Here is a 23,171-nt window from a genome sequence, read left to right as displayed (position 1 = left end):
TATAGGAAATTACCAAAACCAGATAAAGAAAAAGACAGAACTGTGAAGTACCTTGTGTTCATGCATTGAAATAAGTTATTGCTGTGCCGCATTTCTTGGACTATAACGTTACCGCGTACAAGGTGACCTAAAAGAATCAGCGCTCGAGAAATTTATCAGAAACCATCATCTAAGATCAATCTACAAAGCAACAAAATAAAGCTGGAGACTCCTGTAGGTGAACATTTCTTCAGATAAGACCACAATAGGACACAAGTTCAATGCAAACAGGTAAATTTAATAATTCCAAAATTAGTTTGAAGCAATGTAAAGTTTGTTATGTTTTTTTATTAAATATTGCAGACTCGGATATCATGGAGAAAATAGGTTATGTATATTTGATAGTTTTAGAAACAGTTAATTAAAAAAGATTGAGGAAGATGCAGACTAATACAAAGAATAGGAAGAGAAAGGTAACTAACTTTTCAATGGATTTCAATGGCTTTTGTCACGAGAAAACCAAGATAAGACTGTGCCATGTGTTATCAGAGTCAAGTTTAGCTCGGCTACAACTGTACATTGAAACACAAATCAAAATTCTACTGTACAATGTCTTCTTATGACCCTTATATTGGACTTTGTGTTGAGTTCTGGTCTCAGTAGAATAATGTAACATTTGGGAATGAAGATACAGCCCAGAAGTCCAGCACTGGAACATAAGATGGCAAAGACCTCCACAGCCACCATGTACTTCCCCTTGGTGCTGAGGTAGGCCGGGATGAAGGAGATCCACACACTGCAGAAGACCAGCATGCTGAAGGTGATGTACTGAGCCTCATTGAAGGTGTCTGGAAGTCTTCTGGCCAAGAAAGCTACAATAAAGCTCATCATTGCCAGAAATCCAATGTAGCCGATGGACAAGTAGAAAGCAATGGCAGATCCCTCAATACATTGTAAGATTATCTTTCCAACCTCCATTTCTGTGTTATAATCTGGGAATGGTGGAGAGTAAAACAACCAGAGGACACAGATCAAAACTTCTCCAGATGAACCTATAACAAGTAAGGATGTGGAGAGGTGTCTCTTCATCCACTGCCTTAGTGTCCTGCCTGGTTTACTGGCTTGAAAAGCCAAGATTACAGTCACTGTTTTAGCTAAGACTGAAGAAACTGCAAGGCTAAAAATGATTCCAAAAGTCACTTGTCGGAGGAGACATGATATATCTGAGGGACGTCCAATGAATAAGAGAGGACATAAAAATGAGAAGATGAGTGAGAGGAGAAGTATGAAACTGAGATTCTGGTTATTAGCTTTCACAATTGGAGTATCTTTATTTTTTATAAATATCCCAAACACAACTATAGTCACAAGGCAAAATGTAAGATTTATAATAATTAGAGATGACCCCAGTGTGTCTCCATAAGACAGGAATTCAATTGGTCTTGGAACGCAGGAATCTCTTCTTCCATTTGACCAGTGATCGTTAGGACACACTAAGCATGTTTCCATATCTGCAATCAAGAAATGATTATATTTTACCATTGTAAATTTGGCAGAAAAGTCAATTTATAGTAGTAGTCATGACATCACTGGCCTGCGGGAAACAGCAAGAAGGCCGCGGCGCTACATCCAGCGCCACTGCCTTCTCAAACAGCTGATCGGCAATATTCCCGGGTGTCAGACCCCCACCGATCAGACGCTGATCTCTGCAAAGGATACATGACCAGTAATAAAAAGCTACAGAACCCCTTTAATGACCCACATTCTGTATCCTTTGAGGATGTAGCCAGTTTTTCTCATTTTGCCTCTTTGCATTGGGGCTCCCAGATTCTTTGAATCTTTTCCCTTATAAAGCTTCATGAGGTTTTGTTTTTTAATAGGATTAGATGAACTTTCCCATGGTGCTGAGCTGGATTACATATCCTTTCATTACATTTATTTTTATCTCAAAAGGAAATTTTAATAGTGATACTTATTTTATGACTATAATGAAATATACAAGTGTTCTGATAGTATGTGATCGGTTGTTGGGATATTTGGAGAGGACATCTGGACACTGCACTGCGGACCTTCAATAGCTATACATCATTTTTACCAAACCTAATTATATAATAATTCCCCTGTTACACGGGCGGCTCAAGCTCACTGCTGCTGCTTTACATCCTAATCTTCACCAACCAATGACTAGCAACCAGTAGATATTTAAGGCATCTTCCCTGGTAGGTGTGCCTACCTCTGCCTGTTTCTTGATTGTTTCTCTGTTGCAGGATTTTTTATATTAATCAAGTGCCGCTTTCCGTGACCTTGGTTATGGTTCTCAAATGTGCATGTATTCTGCCTATCCTGACCTTGGCCTGTCACTGACTATGAGTTTGATTGATCTCTCGGTGCCCTGAACCAGTGTCTCTGACTCAGCTACCCAACCACATTGGGATTATTCCAGAAGGTAGCGGCCTGGTGGTTCCCTGCAGTGAAGTCTAAATCCCTGTTTCGGGATAAAGGGTGAATACCTGCGGACTGGCTGGATATCACTCTTAGATCTAACCCAAAGTCAAACCGGTTGGTTGGTACAGTGTTTCCACACCAACTGCCATAACATTCCCTTGATTACAATTTCTTTGTATTTCATGGCCAGTTTTTATACTGACATGTTATGGTATTAGAACAACTGGCCCATTTACTCACATTTATCTTAGGATACATATACATTTATCAGCAGTTGCTTCATTAGGTTAGTGATAAACATCTACTGTCAACAATAGCAGATCTATGCATTGTCATCATGGTAAAATGTGTGCAAATTCTCATGCATCCATGTGTCTGATTCATTTTGATAAAGGTAATGTTTTCGACAATGGTGCAGGACAATGTTGCCTATTTGGGTGTAATAACGGCACCTGCCGAGCTGAAACCTCTCTCTGAAATCACAGTGAAGTATTGACAAGACAATTCAGCAATACCAAAGTGGGCTACTTCTGGTCACTTTTTCAATTTTCCTCCCCAGAAGTCCATGGGGTCAGGAAATAGTGTTGTACTGATATCCTTTGCCCACCACTGCCTCACGCCTTCCTGTAGGCCCAGGCATTGCACTACTTACAGTGTCCCCACTCATCTTCCATCCACAGCTCTGGTTCCACCCACCATGGTCTTCCGTGAGCCAATCCTACTTCCAGGCCTGCTATATAGTGCACATGCATGCCTCTTGAAAGGTCAGCATGCGCATGTCCAAATACTTTCCCACCCAATGGGTGAGTGTCCCTAGGTATTTAAGGTGCCCTCCCCTCGGAAAGGGAGCTTGAGTTTTAGGTTTTCTAGTCTCTAGTAAGACGCAAAAGTTTATTATCTGTCTGACTATCCATTTACCTTACTCCAGCCTGACTACCGACTCTGACTTCTCGTTGCCTTCCCTTACCTAAACCTGTTTCTTGAATTACCCTACTGCCACCTGTCCTGATCTCAGCCTTGTCTCACGGATATCCTTGTATACTGCCTGCTCTAACCTTGGCCCATCTCCTGACTACACATATTACCTGATCCTTCAGTCCTTTTCACTGGTGTGTCCGACCCTGTTGGTCAGCCACCAAATGCACTAGCACTATCTCAATTGGTATTGGTTTGGTGGCTCCTCCTTAGCAAAGTCCGTATCCAGGGGATAAAGAGTGAATACCACAGGACTAACAGGATCATCCACTTAGTGTTACTCCTAACCAAACCGGTTCATTGGTAAAATGGATCCACACCCACTGCATGTTAACAGAGTATGTGCTGGAGGAAGGGTACACACAGTCATGTAGACAACAAGACAATTTTAAACAATTTTAATGTACATACAAATGTACAGAATGCTAGAAGTTACATAGTTACATAATTACTATGGTTGAAAAAAGACATAAGTCCATCATGTTCAGCCAAGTGTGAATATCATATAGCATCATTAAATATGAGTTAAGACGAGTGATGATCGAGCACCAAAGTATTCGGGTGTTTGGCCTGAACACATTGCTATATTTGTGTGCTCGGCCAAGCACCCGAGTATAATTGAAGTCAATGGGAGACAACCAGGCACCCACTGCTTTGAAGAGGGGAGGGTGCCTGGTCCATTGAAAAAAGGTCAGAAAACGACAGAAACACCACCAAAATGGATCGTGAACACCATGGGGACAATGTCTGGATGCATCTTGGACTCCCAGGTCGCTTCTGGGAACCATGTTGTCCGAGTTATACGCCACTTTTACAGACTGACAAAAATACGCACAAAAGCCCCCCAAAAAATCTAATTTATAGGAAAAATTGTTAGGAAACATTCTTTCCTGTATATAAAGTGCAAGTGCTGCAAAAAATTATAAGCAAGAGGCATTCCGACACAGCCTGTATATCACATAAAGGAGGGCCTCATTCACATTGTGGTACAATTGTTCACTCCAAAACACCCTTTGTTACACATAAAGGAGGGCATCATACACAACCTTGAAAAATTATGATTGATGGCCTGCTGGTGACCCTCAAAACATTTGGAGCAAGGGCCTGCTGATCTGACTATCTAAAGCCTTAGGGGTGAGGGCCTGCTGCATTGGTGACTCTAGATAACCTCTGGGCGATTGCATGTCCCCGTGACGGCCACGATCCATTTGGATGATTGCGCTATCAACTTTCAATGTTCTTTTCTGCGCCTACCATGTTGATCACGGGTAACGGGGAATCAGGGTTCCACGCCGGAGAGGGATGTTGGAAAGGGATACCACATCCAAGGAAGGTCAATGGCTGAAATCTGATTGGCTGTTGTTGCTTCGTAGTGTTGATCACGAATATTCGAATTGCAAATATTTAGAATATAGTGATATACGCTGCTCAAAAAAATAAAGGGAACACAAAAATAACACATCCTAGATCTGAATTAATTAAATGATCTTCTGAAATACTTTGTTCTTTACATAGTTGAATGTGCTGACAACAAAATCACACAAAAATAAAAAAATGGAAATTACATTTTTCAACTCATGGAGGTCTGGATTTGGAGTCACACTCAAAATTAAAGTGGAAAAACACACTACAGGCTGATCCAACTTTGATGTAATGCCCTTAAAACAAGTCAAAATGAGGTTCAGTAGTGTGTGTGGCCTCCACGTGCCTGTATGACCTCCCTACAACGCCTGTGCATGCTCCTGATGAGGTGGCGGACGGTCTCTTGAGGGATCTCCTCCCAGACCTGGACTAAAGCATCTGCCAACTCCTGGACAGTCTGTTGGTGGATAGAGCGAGACATGATGTCCCAGATGTGCTCAATTGGATTCAGGTCTGGGGAACGGGTGGGCCAGTCCATAGCATCAATGCCTTCGTCTTGCAGGAACTGCTGACATACTCCAGCCACATGAGGTCTAGCATTGTCTTGCATTAGGAGGAACCCAAGGCCAACAGCACCAGCATATGGTCTCACAAGGGGTCTGAGGATCTCATCTCGGCACCTAATGGCAGTCAGGCTACCTCTGGCGAGCACATGGAGGGCTGTGCGGCCCTCCAAAGAAATGCCACCCCACACCATTACTGACCCAATGCCAAACCGGTCATGCTGGAGGATGTTGCAGGCAGCAGAACGTTCTCCACGGCGTCTCCAGATTCTGTCACGTCTGTCATGTGTTCAGTGTGAACCTGCTTTCATCTGTGAAGAGCACAGGGCGCCAGTGGCGAATTTGCCAATCTTGGTGTTCTCTGGCAAATGCCAAACGTCCTGCGCGGTGTTGGGCTGTAAGCACAACCCCCACCAGTGGATGTTGGGCCCTCATATCAATGAAATATTCGCAAAATATTGCAAATTCGAATAAGACCCCTGCCGCTCATCACTATTGCCTTGCCCCTTTTGTTTCCTAATTGTGAACCACAGAATATGGACACTAGATTAGGCCCAGGTTATTGGAATCTGCGGTACAGACACTGTTTTCTGATGTAGTTTATATTTATATTTTTCACTATATCTGGGCCTGACAACCACACAAGGTGTTGAAGCGCAGATCACACAATTCACAGATTACACCGTTGACAGCAAAAATGTGGATTATGGGAAAAAATGATTGTTTTCACTAATATTCTTCCTATCTCTGCCCCTGACACACAGAAGGTACTGCTGCACAGATGTCACAAGTCACTGCAGGCACCTTCTATATAGCAAAAGAATCGCTATTTCGCAAAGTATTAAAAAAAAATCGAGTACTACTTTGCACAATTAAATTGCTGCCACCACTCACAATAGTCCTTAAAAGGACTTTTGGGTCTTTGAAATGTTATTCACTGAAATATATTGCAATCTCCCTAGACTATCTGTCCCTTTTTAAGCGCAGCTCTCCCTGACTAGCAATGAGCCAAACCCGCGTCATCGGGTGCTATATATCACCCGATGACGCGCTCCGGCCATCCAATCACTGTAATGCCAGTGGCCAACATGGCTACTGCTATTACAGTAATGGCAGTACTTACCTGTACGTTGATTGACTGTTTAGCAGCCTCAAAACGTGCGGGGAGGGGACTCGAGCATGCCACTCGAGCACATGTGGTACTCGGCTGAGTACCGCCATGTACCGAGCATAGCGATGCTCGAGCCGAACAGGTATTCGGCCGAGCATGCTCACTCATCACTAGTAAAGACGTGGAACTGTGCAACATTTTGAAAATGAAGCAGTTTTTACAGACAAATGGCCAAAAGTACCAATGCCATAGAGAAGAATTACATTTCTGTGAAGGTGCAGAACTGGGCAACATTTTCAAAACGACAAATTTTACAGAGAACTGACAAGAAATACTGCTGCCATAAAGGACAATAACAATTTAGACAAATCACACAACTGTGCAACCTGTTTGAGAAGAGGACACATTTTTAGAGAAAGCAGAACAGAAGTATTATTGTCATATAGCAGAATTACATTTGAGTGAAGGCATGGAACTGCGTGACATTTTAACCACCTCAGCCCCCCTAGCTTAAACACCCTTAATGACCAGACCACTTTTTACAATTCTGCACTACACTAATTTCACAGTTTATTGCTCAATCATACAACTTACCACCCAAATGAATTTTACCTCCTTTTCTTCTCACTAATAGAGCTTTCATTTGGTGGTATTTCATTGCTGCTGACATTTTTACTGTTATTAATCAAAATTTACCAAAATTTTTGCAAAAAAATGACATTTTTCACTTTCAGTTGTAAAATTTGTCCAAAAAAAACTACATTTCTATATAAATTTTTCTCTAAATTTATTGTTCTACATGTCTTTGATAAAAAAAAAATGTTTGGGTAAAAGTTATAGCGTTTACAAACTATGGTACAAAAATGTGAATTTCCGCATTTTGAAGCAGCTCTGACTTTCTGAGCACCTGTCATGTTTCCTGAGGTTCTACAATGCCCAGACAGTAGAAACACCCCACAAGTGACCCCATTTTGGAAAGAAGACACCCTAAGGTATTCGCTGATGGGCAGAGTGAGTTCATAGAAGTTTTTATTTTTTGTCACAAGTTAGCGGAAAATGATGATGTTTTATTTATTTTTTCTTACAAAGTCTCATATTCTACTAACTTGTGACAAAAATAAATAAAAACTTCCATGAACTCACTATGCCATCACAAAATACGTTGGGGTGTCTTCTTTCCAAAATGGGGTCACTTGTGGGGTAGTTATACTGCCCTGGCATTTTAGGGGCCCTAAAGCGTGAGAAGTAGTTTGGAATCCAAATTCGTAAAAATGCCCTGTGAAATCCTGAAAGTACTCATTGGAAATTGGGGCCCTTTGCGCATCTTGGCTGCAAAAAAAGTGTCACACATGTGGTATCGCTGTACTCAGGAGAAGTTGGGCAATGTGTTTTGGGGTGTCTTTTTACATATACCCATGCTGGGTGAGAGAAATATCTCTCTAAAAGTCAACTTTTCACATTTTTTTATACAAAGTTGTCATTTTAGAGAGATATTTCACTCACCCAGCATGGGTATCTGTAAAAAGTCACATTGCCCAACTTCTTCTGAGTACGGCGATACCACATGTGTGACACTTTTTTGCAGCCAAGATGCGCAAAGGGGCCCATATTTCAATGAGTACTTTCAGGATTTCACAGGGCATTTTTACGAATTTGGATTCCAAACTACTTCTCACACATTAGGGCCCCTAAAATGCCAGGGCAGTATAACTACCCCACAAGTGACCCCATTTTGGAAAGAAGACACCCTGATGCATTCACTGATGGGCATAGTGAGTTCATAGAATTTTTTTATTTTTTGTCACAAGTTAGCGGAAAATGATGATTTTTTTTTGTGTTTTTTTCTTATAAAGTCTCATATTCCACTAACTTGTGACAAAAAAATAAAAACTTCCATGAACTCATTATCCCCATCACGAAATACCTTGGGGTGTCTTATTTCCAAAATGGGGTCACTAGTGGGGTATTTATACTGCCTTGGCATTTTAGGGGCCCAAATGTGTGAGAAGTAGTTTGAAATCCAAATGTATAAAAAATGCCCTGTGAAATCCTAAAGGTGCTCTTTAGAATTTGTGCCCCTTTGCCCACCTAGACTGCAAAAAAGTGTCACACATGTGGTATCACCGTACTCAGAAGAAGTAGGGCAACGTGTTATGGGTGTATTTTTACATATACCCATGCTGGGTAAGAGAAATATCTCTCAAAAATGACAACTTTGCATAAAGAAATGTGAAAAGTTGACATTTAGAGAGATATTTCTCTCACCCAGCATTGGTATATGTAAAAAGACACACCAAAACACATTGCCCAACTTCTCCTGAGTACGGAGATACCACATGTGTGACACTTTTTTGCAGCTTAGGTGCGCAAAGGGGCACACATTTCTTTTAGGAGGGCATTTTTAGACATTTGGATTCCAGACTTCTTCTCACACTTTAGGGCCCCTAAAATGCCAGGGCAGTATAAATACCCCACATGTGATCCCATTTTGGAAAGAAGACACCCCAAGGTATTTCGTGATGGGCATAGTGAGTTCATGGAAGTTTTTATTTTTTGTCACAAGTTAGTGGAATATGAGACTTTGTAAGAAAAAAAAAAAAAAAAAACATAATTTTCCGCTAACTTGTGACAAAAAATAAAAACTTCTATGAACTCACTATGCCCATCAGCGAAGACTTTAGGGTGTCTTCTTTCCAAAAGGGGGTCATTTGTGGGGTGTTTGTACTGCCCTGGCATTTGAGGGTCTCCGCAATCATTACATGTATGGCCAGCATTAGGAGTTTCTGCTATTCTCCTTATATTGAGCATACGGGTAATGGGATTTTCTTTTTCCGTTCAGCCTCTGGGCTGAAAGAAAAAATTAACGGCACAGATTTCTTCATTCGCATCGATCAATGTGGATGAAAAAATCTCTGCCCAAAAAAAAAAAGGAGGGGAAAGACGTCTGCCAGGACATAGGAGCTCCGCCCAACATCCATCCACTTAGCTTGTATGCCCTGGCAAACCCGATTTCTCCATTCACATCAATTGATGTGAATGAATAAATCATTGCATTTTTTTTTTTTATATACAAAGTGTTTGCCAAAGCATATGAACACCACCACCCCCTCAGCTCATAAGCCTCGTCAAACATATCTTTTTTACTGCAGAGGAGAAATCTCGTCTTGCAGCGCCGCATACACCGACTTTTTGTGTAATCTGACAGCAGTGCAATGCTTCTGTCAGAATGCACATCAGTGCTGCAGCTGGTCGATTGGTTGGTCCACCTAGAAGGTAAAAAAAAAAAAAAAACAGGCCGCAACGCAATAAATTTATTAACATCAACTTTATAATAACATTTGAACAGAACATTAACTTTTATGAACTTTGGAAACAGAACATTAACTTTTTGCTTACCGGTGATTTTTTTATTTTATTTTTTTACCTTTTATAGGACAAACCTCTCCTTCCCTATGGGACAATGTGCAAAGCGCAAATCGCCCAGAGATGTGGCAAGTACATTATGCACTTTGTCCCAGGTGAAAGGAGAGGTTTGCAGCAGCTCTGTGTGAATGGGCCCTAATTGCCCTGTGTGCCTGTCCTGTGAGATGCAATCCCTATGCTAAGTGTACCTGTGTGTGGTACTTCCGGAAACACTCCCCTAAGCATAGGGCAGGGTGGTCAGGGCAGTCAGGACAGAAATAGAGGGTGTCACACCTTATTCCACTCATGCTACAGACACAACATTTTTTTCGGGGTGGCGGTTGGTTTGAGGTACCGGCAACGACACTGGGGAAATGTTGCTCGTGTAGACTGCTCACTACACTGGTGGTTGGGGCCACGGAACCTCCTGGATACAGGAGGTTCTCGATGGTCTCTTCCTGAAATTTGAGGAAGGATCTTGTTCTCCCAGCCTTACTGTAGAGAACAAAACTATTATATACAGCCAATTGAATCAAATATACAGACACCTTCTTATACCAGAGTCTGGTTCTGCGGGAAAGTAAATAGGGAGCCAACATCTGGTCATTGAAGTCCACCCCTCCCATGAGCGAATTATAGTCGTTGACACTGATGGGCTTTTCAATGACACTGGTTGCTCGTTCAATTTGGATTGTCGTGTCTGCGTGAATGGAGGAGAGCATGTAAACGTCACGCTTGTCTCTCCATTTCACTGCGAGTAGTTCTTCGTTACACAAGGCAGCCCTCTTCCCCCTTGCAAGATGGGTGGTAACGAGCCGTTAGGGGAAGCCCCGGCGACTAGGTCGCGCGGTGCCACAGCAGCCAATCTGTTCTAGGAACAAATGCCTGAAGAGGGGCACACTTGTGTAAAAATTGTCCACATAAAGATGGTACCCCTTGCCAAATAAGGGTGACACCAAGTCCCAGACTGTCTTCCCACTGCTCCCCAGGTAGTCAGGGCAACCGACCGGCTCCAGGGTCTGATCTTAACCCTCATAGATCCAAAATTTGTGGGTATAGCCTATGGCCCTTTCACAGAGCTTATACAATTTGACCCCATACCGGGCGCGCTTGCTTGGGATGTATTGTTTGAAGCCAAGGCGCCCGGTAAAATGTATAAGGGACTCGTCTACGCAGATGTTTTGCTCAGGGGTATACAAATCTGCAAATTTGGTGTTAAGGTGGTCTATGAGGGGCCAAATTTTGTGGAGCCGGTCAAAAGCTGGGTGTCCTCTGGGACGGGAGGTGCTGTTGTCGCTAAAGTGCAGGAAACGCAGGATGGTCTCAAATCGTGTCCTGGACATGGCAGCAGAGAACATGGGTATGTGATGAATTGGGTTCGTGGACCAATATGACCGCAATTCATGCTTTTTTGTTAGGCCCATGTTGAGGAGAAGGCCCAGAAAAGTTTTAATTTCAGAAACTTGGACGGGTTTCCACCGGAAAGACTGGGCATAAAAGCTTCCCGGGTTGACGGCTATAAATTGAGTGGCATATCAATTTGTTTCTGCCACAACTAAGTCCAACAGCTCCGCAGTCAAGAACAGCTCAAAAAACCCCAGTGCCGAACCTATCTAAGCTGTCTCAACCTGAACTCCAGACTGGGCGGTGAAAGGGGGAACTACTGGTGCGGCTGAAGTTGGGGGCTGCCAATCAGCGTTTGCCAGCACTTCAGTGCTGGTATTAGGTCCAGGATGGGCTGTGCTGCTGGTGTATGCCTCACACGTAATCCGACAGCGCCAGCCCCACTCTGCTGCCCTTGAAGCGGATACTGCGCAACCTGTGGTCTAGCAACACAGGGCCGGGTACGCCTGGTGGTATCAGGGACCTCAACCTCCTCGTCCGAACTTTGGGTCAGAGAGCCACTGCTTTCTACAGGTTCGTATTCTGACCCGCTGGATTCGTCAGATGAGGGTTCCCATTCCTCATCCGACTGGGTCAGAAGCCTGTAGGCCTCTTCAGAAGAATACCCCTTATTTGCCATTTGGACTACTAAATTTAGGGGGTATTCCCTGAGACTACCCAAGAAAAAAAAGCAAGCCTGTCTTACAAATGGGAGGCTAGCGAAGTACCGGAGGCCGCTGCGATTGATAAAAAATATCAAAACTGATTTTTTTTTATCGCCGCAGCGCTTGTAAAGTGATTGTGCAGTGATAAAAAAATAAATAAAATGTTGTCACTGCGGCGGGGCGGGCGTGGGTGAACGCACGTGTGGGCGACCGATCAGGCCTGATCGGGCAAACACTGCGTTTTGGGTGGAGGGCGAGCTAAGGTGACACTAATACTATTATAGATCTGACAGATCACTTACAGATACTATTAAAGTACCAATGCTGATTAGCGATACGCTAATCGATACGATAATCAGCGAATCAGTGACTGCGGTGCGGTGGGCTGGGTGCTAACCGACGCTAACTGCCTAACAAAGGGGATTAAACTATCCTAAACCTAACCGTCAATACTAGTGAAAAAAAAAGTGACAGTTTACACTGATCACTTTTTTTCCCTTTCACTAGGTGATTGACAGGGGCAATCAAGGGGTTAATTGGGGTGATGGGGGGTGATCTGGGGGCTAAGTGTGCTGTTTGGTGCTACTCACTGTGAACTGTGCTCCTCTGCTGGAACCAACCGACGATAAGAACCAGCAGAGGAGCACAGCAGCCATTTAACACCTTATATTTATAAATATAAGGTGTTATATGGCTTGTGATTCGTTTTTTTGAAAATCACCAGCCTGCCAGCGATGATCATTGGCTGGCAGGCTGGTGATGAAATAGTGCTTTAACTTTTGCCGGCCCGCAATGCGCATGCGCGGGCCGGCTCTGACCAAAATCTTGCGTCTCGCGAGATGACGCTCTGGCGCTTTCAGGAGGAATTACAGGGCCGCCGCAAAGACGCATCCCTGCGTGCGGTGGTCCTGAGAAGGTTAAAAACTAGACAATTTTTATATACAGCTATTAATGCCACATTTATAGCAGAATTACATTCGGGTGGTGGCGCCACTTGCCTCACTGAATACCCGTTATACAGTATACTGGAGGCTGGACCTGATATGGTACAATGATAGCACACTGGGCCATTTCCAGCCACTGTTCCAATCTGCCTCCCAGAAGTCCACAGAAAGGGCACAGTCATTTTGAAAAAGAAATACATTTAAAGGGAGTCTATAAGAAATGTACCAGTCCGGGTTTCAGCGGTGCTGGAGCCACGCCCCCTGGTGACACGACAGCATCCTTAGCAACAGGATGCAATACTCTGTTTCTTCTTGCAGCTGCCGTGTGCTGAGGGATATTAGCAATGGGCTGAATGCTCAGCTGCTCTATTACTGTGTGCTAGTGTTTCTGACTAATGGAGCTCTGAGTAATGGACCTATCAGGTTCTGATCCAGGGACTTGGTTCCCTATTTAAACCTGTTCCTGGCCATACACCAGTGCCAGTGATAGTCTCTGACTCACTAGCTGTGTTCATGGTTCCTTGCTTCTGTGCTTATTGGATTGCTCGTTCCTCTGACTCTTCTGACCACTCTCTGTATCTCGTTTGGTACTCCATAGCTTGTCTGGTTCTGACCCATGTATGTACGACTCTGGTATTTTGTTTGTCTGTCTTGTTTGTTAGTGCATCTCTGCACTTAAATAGCGTAAGGACTGTCGACCCGTTGCAGTCTAGCTATATAGGGCTTCTACTGCAAGTAGGTAGGGACAGCGGGCTGGGTTCTAGCCTAAGGGCTCACTGTCCATGTTTGTCCTCACCTACTAACTGAGTCTGTCATGTAAATTTCACTAATATAGCTACCAGCAATGGACATCAGAACATTGCAAAAACATTATAACCATACCTTTATGTCATCTGGATGTGTTTTCATGTCCAGGAAAAGCACTTTTATTCCTATGAAAAACTGCCTCCAAGTTCCCATTGGGCAGGCTTTCCTGAAAGTGCCTGTCCACCACATTTCCCCGCTGTCTGCTATTCCCCTAACTTCCCAAGGCTGCCTCCCCCGACATCACAGTGATGCAGTGGAAGAAGCCTTGGGTGGGTGGGGAGAAGGCCTTTGTAGAAACACACTGATATTGATGCACTGAAATGGGCTGAACAGGAGCAAAATTGCAACTAGTTTGTAAAAAGAAATAAGTGCAACTGCACAGAATATCCAGCAAAACGTGTGCTGCTGGAGGTACTGTGCATATGCCTATAAAACACTAACTATTGAATGGTGAGGTTTTATGAAGAAAGATAAAAAGGCTAGCTACTCATGCACAGTATAAACATATCTTTTTGGAGGTTCTGCAAGATATTTGTGATTGCAGTGCATTACATGAACAGCTCTAGATGCCCTCACTGTAAGGTAAACACACAGAACAATGCCCCTATGTTCTCCTTCTCTACTGATAAAACCCTGACATTTCTACCTATTAGTTCAATCTACCAAACTAAGTATGTCCCTATACTATCCCTGCAATACCCTAAGATGGCTGCTTGAGTTTGTAATTGGGGTCTGCCGAGTCAGACAGACTCATGTGACACAAGTTCCCAATGGCATCTGTGCTTCAGACATACCACAGAGCCTGATGGGACAATATCTCTCCAGCCACATGATAGGCTGTCTGCAAAGCCCGCCAGCCAGGGCTTCTCCCAGTCATGGATCTGTCTTCCCCATCCTCCCCGCTCTATTTCTCTTGCATTTTATCAGTAAAATGGCAATCACTGTTTTGGCAATTCCTAAAAAGCAAATTGCCTAAACTACGGATTTATTATTTGGCAGAAGAATTTTTGTGAAATTTATATTAAATCTGAATAATTTACAATCAATTCCATCTTCACTACTTTTATCCCTTTTATAAAAAACCTTCTATGGAGAATTATAAAAATTATGGATTCCTCTATATGATATTCATATTAAACACCTGGAGGAATGGAAACTAGCAAAATGGCCCCTTCCAAAATATGACTGATCTACCCGACATACAGATGTAGCCAATGTTATCTTGACTGGCTTAACGCGTTAATGCAACAAAATGCTATTACAGTGATCTTGTTACAGTGACCCTCCTGGCATGCCTGGAGTCAGGATAATGTTGGCTACATCTGAACACATCTTTTTTTTGCAATAGAGCTGAAAATGAATGTTGTCTGATCGGTGCTAATGCCCATCTTGTAGATTTGTACTTTCATGTGAAATTGTCCCTACTCACCAGTCTGGTTGGAGATTTCGCCTTCTGCACAGGGGGCACAGTAGTAGCAGCATTTCTGTTTTCCTTCCAGTAGGACTTTCCGGTATCCATGGAGGCAACTCTCACTACAGGTGGAGCGCGGTGTCTGGAAAAGTCATATACACATGTACATATACGTATTCAATGCTTGACTTTTGAGACATAAAGGTGCTCTCCCTAGTATAATATATAAACTCCAGATATTGGGACCTGTAGAGGAATCCATACTCATCCAGTCCCTGCTACTCAATTATGGCCCTCTGACATCCAAGCTGTCTGCACTGCACTTCTGGTCCCAGCCAATGACTGGTCTCAACAGTGAAATGTCCCAAAGTGGCACATCACTGCTGGGTGATGTACTGCGTGGAGATATGTCACCTTTGAGGCCACTCAGTGGAAGCAGAGGAGAAAGTGACCCTGTCCATGCAGGAAGTTGACATATAGAGACCAGAAGTCCAATGAAGAGCCCTGGAGCGAGGGAGTGAGAACCGAGCAATGGGGACTAGATGAGTTTAGATTTCTAAGCAGGTCCCAATTTCTGTGAGTTACATAAAAAAAAAAAAAAAAAAAAATGGAAATGCCTTTAAAGGTGTGATATTTTGCTCATAAGAGCAGTGCTAGCCAATCCAGGAGTAGGGCTGGATAAGCAATAAATGTCCTAGGCTAGTTTCACACTACCATTACCATTCTCCACTAGCCTGTTCCAGCAGAGAACAGCCTAACGGAGTTCTCTGGATTCGGCATACCCAGAGGTGGACTGACTATTCAGGCACTCGGAATGGACGGAGGGACCACAGCCACTAGGGGTCAGCCAGAGGTCGCAATCAGTGGCGTGCCTAAGGGGGGGTGGTCCGCCCCGGGTGTCAGCTCTAAGTTACAGGGGTGCTGCCACACTCCAGGCAGTGAACTTACTTGGCATAGACAGCGCCATATATCTCATGCCTGCCACACCTCACATACAACTTACGCACCACCGCACAGCCTCTACAGAGCGGCGACCAATCACTGCTCTCTCACAGACATCTCTGTAACTTTGCATAATGGACAATGTAGTCTTTTCAAGTAAGACGTGCGCACTACTGGTCGTCACTGAAACTACATTTCCCATGATGCATTTCCCGTCAAAGTAATTGCCGATAGCTGGAAATGTGCTTAGCTGCTTTTTGATACAGGACGGGTAAGTGACGGGCGAGTGTGGTACATGCTGTGATGTGGAGACATTGAAGGTGCTGATAGAACCTGGTGGGATACAAGAGGCTTGTAGTAGGAGCTGCTATAGGGATCACAGTCTGGAAATAGCAGTGGATATCATCAGCTGTACAACACTATGAATGGCACTGAGGGGACACAGAGGTCATTGCTACTATGGAGGGGCACAGAGGGCTTTACTTCTACAAAGGGGGCACAGAGGGCATTACTACTATGAAGGGGGCCCAATGGGCATTACTACTACTACTAAAAAGGGGCAAATAGAGCATTGCTTCTGTGGAGGGGATACAATGGGCATTATTACTATGAATGGGGCACAGAGGGCATTACTACTATAAAGGGGGCCCAATGGGCATTACTATTACAAAGGGTCACAGTGGGCATTACTCATGTGAAGGAGGAGGGCATAACTGGTTTGGGGCACAGAGTGGGCATTATTACTGTGACAGGGGCACAATGGGCATTACTACTATGAATGGGGTCACAATGGGCATTACTACTACAAAGGGGCACAGAGAGCATTGCTTCTGCAGAGGAAACATAATGGGCATTATTAGTAACATAGTAACATAGTACATAAGGCCGAAAAAAGACATTTGTCCATCCAGTTCGGCCTGTCATCCTGCAAGTTGATCTAGAGGAAGGAAAAAAAAAAAAACTGTGAGGTAGAAGCCAATTTTCCTCACTTTAGGGGAATAAAAAAAAAACTCCTTCCCGACTCCAATCAGGCAATCAGAATAACTCCCTGGATCAACGACCCCTCTCTAGTAGCTATAGCCTGTAATATTATTACACTCCAGAAATACATCCAGGCCCCTCTTGAATTCCTTTATTGTACTCGCCATCACCACCTCCTCAGGCAGAGAGTTCCATAGTCTCACTGCTCTTACCGTAAAGAATCCTCTTCTATGTTTGTGTACAAACCTTCTTTCCTCCAGACGCAGAGGATGTCCCCTCGCCACAGTCACCGTCCTGGGAATGAATAGATGATGGGATAGATCTCTGTACTGACCCCTGATATATTTATACATATTAATTAGATCTCCCCTAAGTCGTCTTTTTTCTAAAGTGAATAACCCTAATTTTGATAATCTTTCAGGGTACTGTAGTTGCCCCATTCCAGTTATTACTTTAGTTGCCCTCCTCTGGACCCTCTCCAGCTCTGCTATGTCTGCCTTGTTCACAGGAGCCCAGAACTGTACACAGTACTCCATGTGTGGTCTGACTAATGATTTGTAAAGTGGTAGGACTATGTTCTCATCACGGGCATCTATGCCCCTTCTGATGCAACCCATTATCTTATTGGCCTTGGCAGCAGCTGCCTGACACTGGTTTTTGCAGCTTAGTTTGCTTTTTATTAAAATTCCAAGATCCTTTTCCATGTCAGTGTTACCGAATGTTTTACCATTTAGTATGTACGGGTGACCTGCATTATTCCTTCCCATGTGCATAACTTTACATTTGTCAGTGTAAAACCTCATCTGCCACTTATCTGCCCAAGCCTGCAATCTATCCAGATCCCTCTGTAGTAGTATACTGTCCTCATCAGTGTTAATTACTTTACACAGTTTAGTGTCATCTGCAAAAATTGATACTTTACTATGCAAGCCTTCTACAAGATCATTAATAAATATATTGAAGAGAATAGGGCCCAATACTGACCCCTGAGGTACTCCACTAGTGACAGTAACCCAATTTGAGTGTGAACCGTTAATAACCACCCTCTGTTTTCTATCCCTCAGCCAGTTACTTACCCACATACAGACGTTTTCTCCCAGTCCGAGCATTCTCATTTTATATACTAACCTTTTATGTGGTACAGTGTCAAATGCTTTGGAGAAGTCCAGATACACGACATCCATTGATTCGCCGCTGTCAAGTCTAGAACTTACCTCCTCATAGAAACTGATTTAGTTTGACATGATCGATCCCTCACGAAGCCATGCTGATATGGCGTTATTTGCTTATAGCCTTCAAACAGTTTACCCAAAACAGATGTTAAACTTACCGGCCTATAGTTTCCAGGCTCTGTTTTTGGACCCTTTTTGAATATTGGCACCACATTTGCCATGCGCCAATCCTGTGGGACATTCCCTGTCAATATAGAGTCCGCAAATATCAGAAATAAGGGTCTGGCTATGACATTACTTAATTCCCTTAGGATACAGGGGTGTATGCCATCCGGTCCTGGCAATTTGTCTATTTTAATCTTTTTAAGTCGCTGTTGTACTTCCTCCTGGGTCAGACAGGACACTTTTAATGGAGAATTTATTTTTACATTCGGCATGTCATCTGACAGTTTATTTTCCTCAGTGAATACATTGGAGAAAAAAATATTTAACAGTTTTGCTTTCTCCTCATCGCTCTCTGCGACTCCCCCCTCATTACTCTTTAAAGGGCCGACACCTTCAGATTTATACTTTTTAACATTTATATAATTGAAGAACATTTTAGGGTTAGTTTTACTCTCTTTGGCAATTAATCTCTCGGTCTCTAGTTTGGCTGCTTTTATTTGTTTTTTACATGTTCTATTTTTTTCCTTATAGTTTTTCAGTGCTTCCGTGCTACCCTACTGTTATAGTGATTTATATGCTTTATTTTTGTCATTTATTGCTTTCTTTACGGTTCTGTTTATCCACATTGGTTTCTTTTTGTTCCTTAACCTTTTATTACCATACGGTATGTACCTCTCACAATGAGATTTTAGGATGTTTTAAAAGATATCCCATTTTGTGGCTGTATTTTTATTTTTGAGGACTTTGTCCCAGTTAGTTAGGCCTATGGCCTCTCTTAGTTAGCTAAATTTAGCTTTTTTGAAGTTTGATATTAACCCACTAGTAACCCTGCCCCCCCCCCCCACTAGTGACCCTGCTCCCCCTCTTGTCTCCCCACTAGTAACCCTGTTCGCCTTCCTCCTGTCCCCCAACTCGTAACCCTCCTCCCCTCTCCTCCTGTCCCTCCATTAGTGACCCTGCTCCGCCCTCCTCCTGTCCCCTTACTAGTGACCCTGCTCCGCCCTCCTCCTGCCCCCCTAGTGACCCGCTCCCCCCTCTCAGATCCCCCCCACTATTAACCCTGGTCCCCCCTTCTTCCCCTCCTCTGGTCACCCCACTAGTGCCCCTACTACCCCCTCCTCCTGTCACCCCACTAGTAACCCTGCTCAATTAGTGACCCTGTGTGTTCCTGTACAGAGAGGAGCCTGGCTAGAGTGTGGTGAGGCCTAGCTGTGTGTCTGTCCCTGTGTGTGTGTCTGTCTCTGTGTGTTTGTCTGTTACTGTGTGTTTGTGTGTGTCCCTGTGTGTGTCCCTGTCCCTGTGTATGTGTCTGTCCCTGTGTGTGACTGTCCCTGTGTGTGTGTGTCTGTCCCTGTGTGTGTGTCTGTCCCTGTGTGTGTGTGCGTCTGTCCCTGTGTATGTGTGTGTCTGTCCCTGTGTGTGTGTCTGTCCCTGTATGTGTCTGTCCCTGTGTGTGTCTGTCCCGTGTGTGTGTGTGTGTCTGTCCCTGTGTGTGTGTCTGTCCCTGTGTGCATCGCTGTCCCTGTGTGTGTCTCTTTCCGTGTGTGTGTCTGTCCCTGTGTGTGTTGATGTGTCTGTCCCTGTGTGTGTGTGTCTTGCCCTGTGTGTGTGTGTCTGTCCCTGTGTGTGTGTTTGTCCCTGTGTGTGTCTGTAGTTACGAAGGAAACACACATGAGGATGGTTAGTGCACATGTTTGTTCATACAATACCAATCCTGGTTTCCGTCTTTAGCTGGAACCGTAAAATCTCTTCTCCTCTCTTCATCCAACTCCTTCTATCTCGCGAAGTCGTGAGCTAGGATGGCAAACACGTAACTGGTTAATATGCACCCATTGTTCTACAAATTCATCCCCCTTAGGAATTTTTATCTTGTAGACCACAGGTGACAACTTGTCAGTGATGACATAAGGTCCTTTCCAGGAAGGTAAGAACTTTCTCTCCTTCACTTGATCCCGAGCAAAGTTATAGAGATAAACCTGATCGGAAATTTGATATTCCTTTTGTGTGGTCTTCAGATCGTAGTATGTCTTAGCACTTATCGCGGCTTTCTCTATATTCTGGGCGAATGCAAAAGCATGCTGAAGGTGCTTGCGTAGATTTTCCACATATTGATGAGATGTTGTAGCATTTATTAAATTGTGGTCTGTTGTCCGGTATAGCAAATGTTGGGGTAACACCATCCTTCTGCCTGTGATCATTTCGAAGGGAGAAAGTTTGGTTGCTGTGCTTGGGGTTGCTCTGATGGCCATAAGAACCAAAGGCAATTTGACATCCCAGTCCGTACCGGATTCATTGACAAACTTTTTTAGAATGTTTACAATGGATTGGTTGTAGCGTTCCACTCCACCACTAGAGGCTGGCCGATAAGCTTCCTTTTTACCCCCAGTATCTCCCACATCTTTGTCATCACCTCACTAGTGAAATGACTTCCACGATCGGACTCGATGCGTTGGGGAAGACCAAACCTGGAGAATATGTGGTTAATGAGAAGAGAAGCACATACGCTTGAACTGCATGTTTTACAAGGCAAACATTCCACCCATTTTGTGAATAAGCAAGTCACGGTTAGCATGTATCTGTTGCCTTTTGATGAGGTTGTTACTGGTCCGATGAAGTCAATTTGGATGTCTGACCATGGCATGGACATCCCCATTTTCATCAGCAGTGCTCGATAAGTGGGTGTCTGTGGCTGGAATTGAGGGCAGATTAGACATCCTTGACAATACGTGCGAACATCTTGCAACATATGTGACCAATAAGCGTAGTCCCGCAACAACTTGTACATCAACTTCTCACCTCGGTGACCAGTTGTCGGGGCATCATGGGCATGTTGTAGCATCAAACCTCGGTATGTTGCGGGTACTACCCATTGCGTGATACCATTCTTTGAGGTCCTAATCAACAATCCATCCTGTAATGAGAATTGGTACTTACCCTTCATCAGAATCCGTAACTCTTCTTTGCCATCGCAATCTTCTGTATTTATGGGACAATTCTGTGGATCTTCAATGTGTTTATAAAAAGTACCAATAATTGGATTCCCCTTTTGGCTCACGATGAGATCCTCACTAGGGGAATCTTGGCTCCATTGCAACACATTGGCTTCAGTTCCCTTTTGGGCATGATTTCTTGTTGTTGCATCCACTTGGACAGTTCCCATGAGATCATCCATATCCAAAACTTCTCCATTGATGGCTGCTTGTTTAGCGAGGGAGTCTGCTAGATAATTTCCTTCCTTATCCATACCTGGATACTTTGAATGACCCTTTACCTTTTTCCAGTAAATTGTAAGACAGTGGGTAATAACCATTTCATCGATTTTACAAAACATCTTACCATGCTTGACTGGATTGTTATTGCTTCTCATCATGTTGGATCTTTTCCATCCAGGGAAATACTCCAATTACAAATATAATCATTTTCCAGAGTATGAGGTCACAATAGGTTGAGCATACAATATGTGTTGACATTTCAGGCACAAGCTAACCTCATTCAGATATCAAAGACTGTGTAAACAGAAGGTAAAGAGAGAATACAGTGTATAATTGATTGTGAGAAAAATAGCATCGACATGTTTGAAGGCATAAAAGAAAGGGTTGAGGGAAGACAAAATATACATCCCCCCAAAAAAATGTGAGTTACGTAAGGGAGATCAGGTAAATCAAAAGAAGTTTCTGTAATCTTTCCAGGATGACCAGGTAGAAAGAAATTTCTTTCTAGTCCTCAATTCCCAATTAGAAAGCTCCTCAAGGCAATAGATTTAGTCTACCTTATTTTTCCAATGCTCAATTGAGGGGGTTTCAGAAGAGCGCCACAGTGTGGGGATTAGCTGGCGGGATGCTGATAACATAAAAGATAGGAGAGACGAGTTATGGTTACCTGTAGCGGTTAGGCCAAGGGATAGAAGGGCACTTTCAGGCATACAAGGAAAATTAGATTTGCAAATAGTATTAATTATCTGGAAGATTTGTTTTCACCAGGCTAGTAAAGGGGGGCAAGTCCACCAGATATGCATAAACGTACCTTTATCAGAGCCACATCTCCAACAAGTATTAGGAACGTTGGGGTACAGGAGAGCTACCTTATCTGGAGTTCTGTACCACCTGGTAAAATTTTTAGATCAGTTCTCCAGTACCCAAACGCACCTAGAGAGTTTATGTGGGGTAATGAGGAGTGATTTGATTTCTTTGCTTGAGAATTGTCTACCAAGGTCTTTTTCCCATAGACCTATAAATGCGGGTTTAGCCTCAATAAGGGGCAGATTCAGTTTTTTTATAGAGAAGGGAGATCAATTTGGGCGGATAACAGCTATTAGACAATAAGGACTCAAACTAATTAGTAGAATTCTCATTGGATATGGATCTGGTACGCAGGATTAGTTCCGCTCTCAGGAATTTAAGAGTGAGAAAGTTGGAGGGTAGGATATTGAGGGATGTGGCAAGCTCTGGCTCTGATAGTACACAACCATCTTTGTCAAGGAGGTCCATTATTAGGGTGGGTGAAGACCTAATTTGTATAGGGGCTGTAGATCTGATCTCCAAAGGGTCTAGAGAGAGTAGGTCTTTAACTTGCAAAAGGGAGGGGAGAGATGAAAGGACTTTGTGGGTAGAGGAAAACCAGTTTCACACTCTAATGGTGGAGCGTATCAAGGGATTGGTATCGGGGGTAAAGCTAGTAGAGGTTTGTCTGTCAGTAACAGATCTAAGAGGAGAGCTAAAGCTCGCATTTTCAATTGGGAGCCAGAGTTTGTGAGGTGGATTACTTATCCAATCAATCGCTCTACATAGATGGATGGCCTTCATATATAATTCAGGGTTTGGGAGACCTATACCGCCCAGGTGTTTGGGTTTGGTAAGAGTGGAGA

The 23,171-nt window shown here is 43.6% G+C and overlaps 1 protein-coding gene across 1 annotated transcript; it reads right to left on the bottom strand.

Moving 5' to 3' along the window:
- Positions 1-570: 570 nt before the first annotated feature.
- LOC122923017 (vomeronasal type-2 receptor 26-like) lies at positions 571-21,551 on the bottom strand. Its single transcript, XM_044273807.1, has 4 exons — positions 21,242-21,551; positions 20,941-20,996; positions 15,066-15,189; positions 571-1,490 (listed from the first exon to the last, which is right to left on the bottom strand). Exons 1-4 carry the CDS (start codon positions 21,549-21,551, stop codon positions 571-573), a joined length of 1,410 nt encoding a protein of 469 aa, XP_044129742.1.
- Positions 21,552-23,171: the final 1,620 nt, after the last annotated feature.

This window comes from Bufo gargarizans, unplaced genomic scaffold, assembly GCF_014858855.1.
Source record: "Bufo gargarizans isolate SCDJY-AF-19 unplaced genomic scaffold, ASM1485885v1 original_scaffold_1159_pilon, whole genome shotgun sequence".
Classification (NCBI taxonomy): Eukaryota; Metazoa; Chordata; class Amphibia; order Anura; family Bufonidae; genus Bufo; species Bufo gargarizans.
The sequence above is the reverse complement of the archived record's forward strand: the minus strand, read 5'-3'. Positions and strand labels throughout refer to the sequence as shown.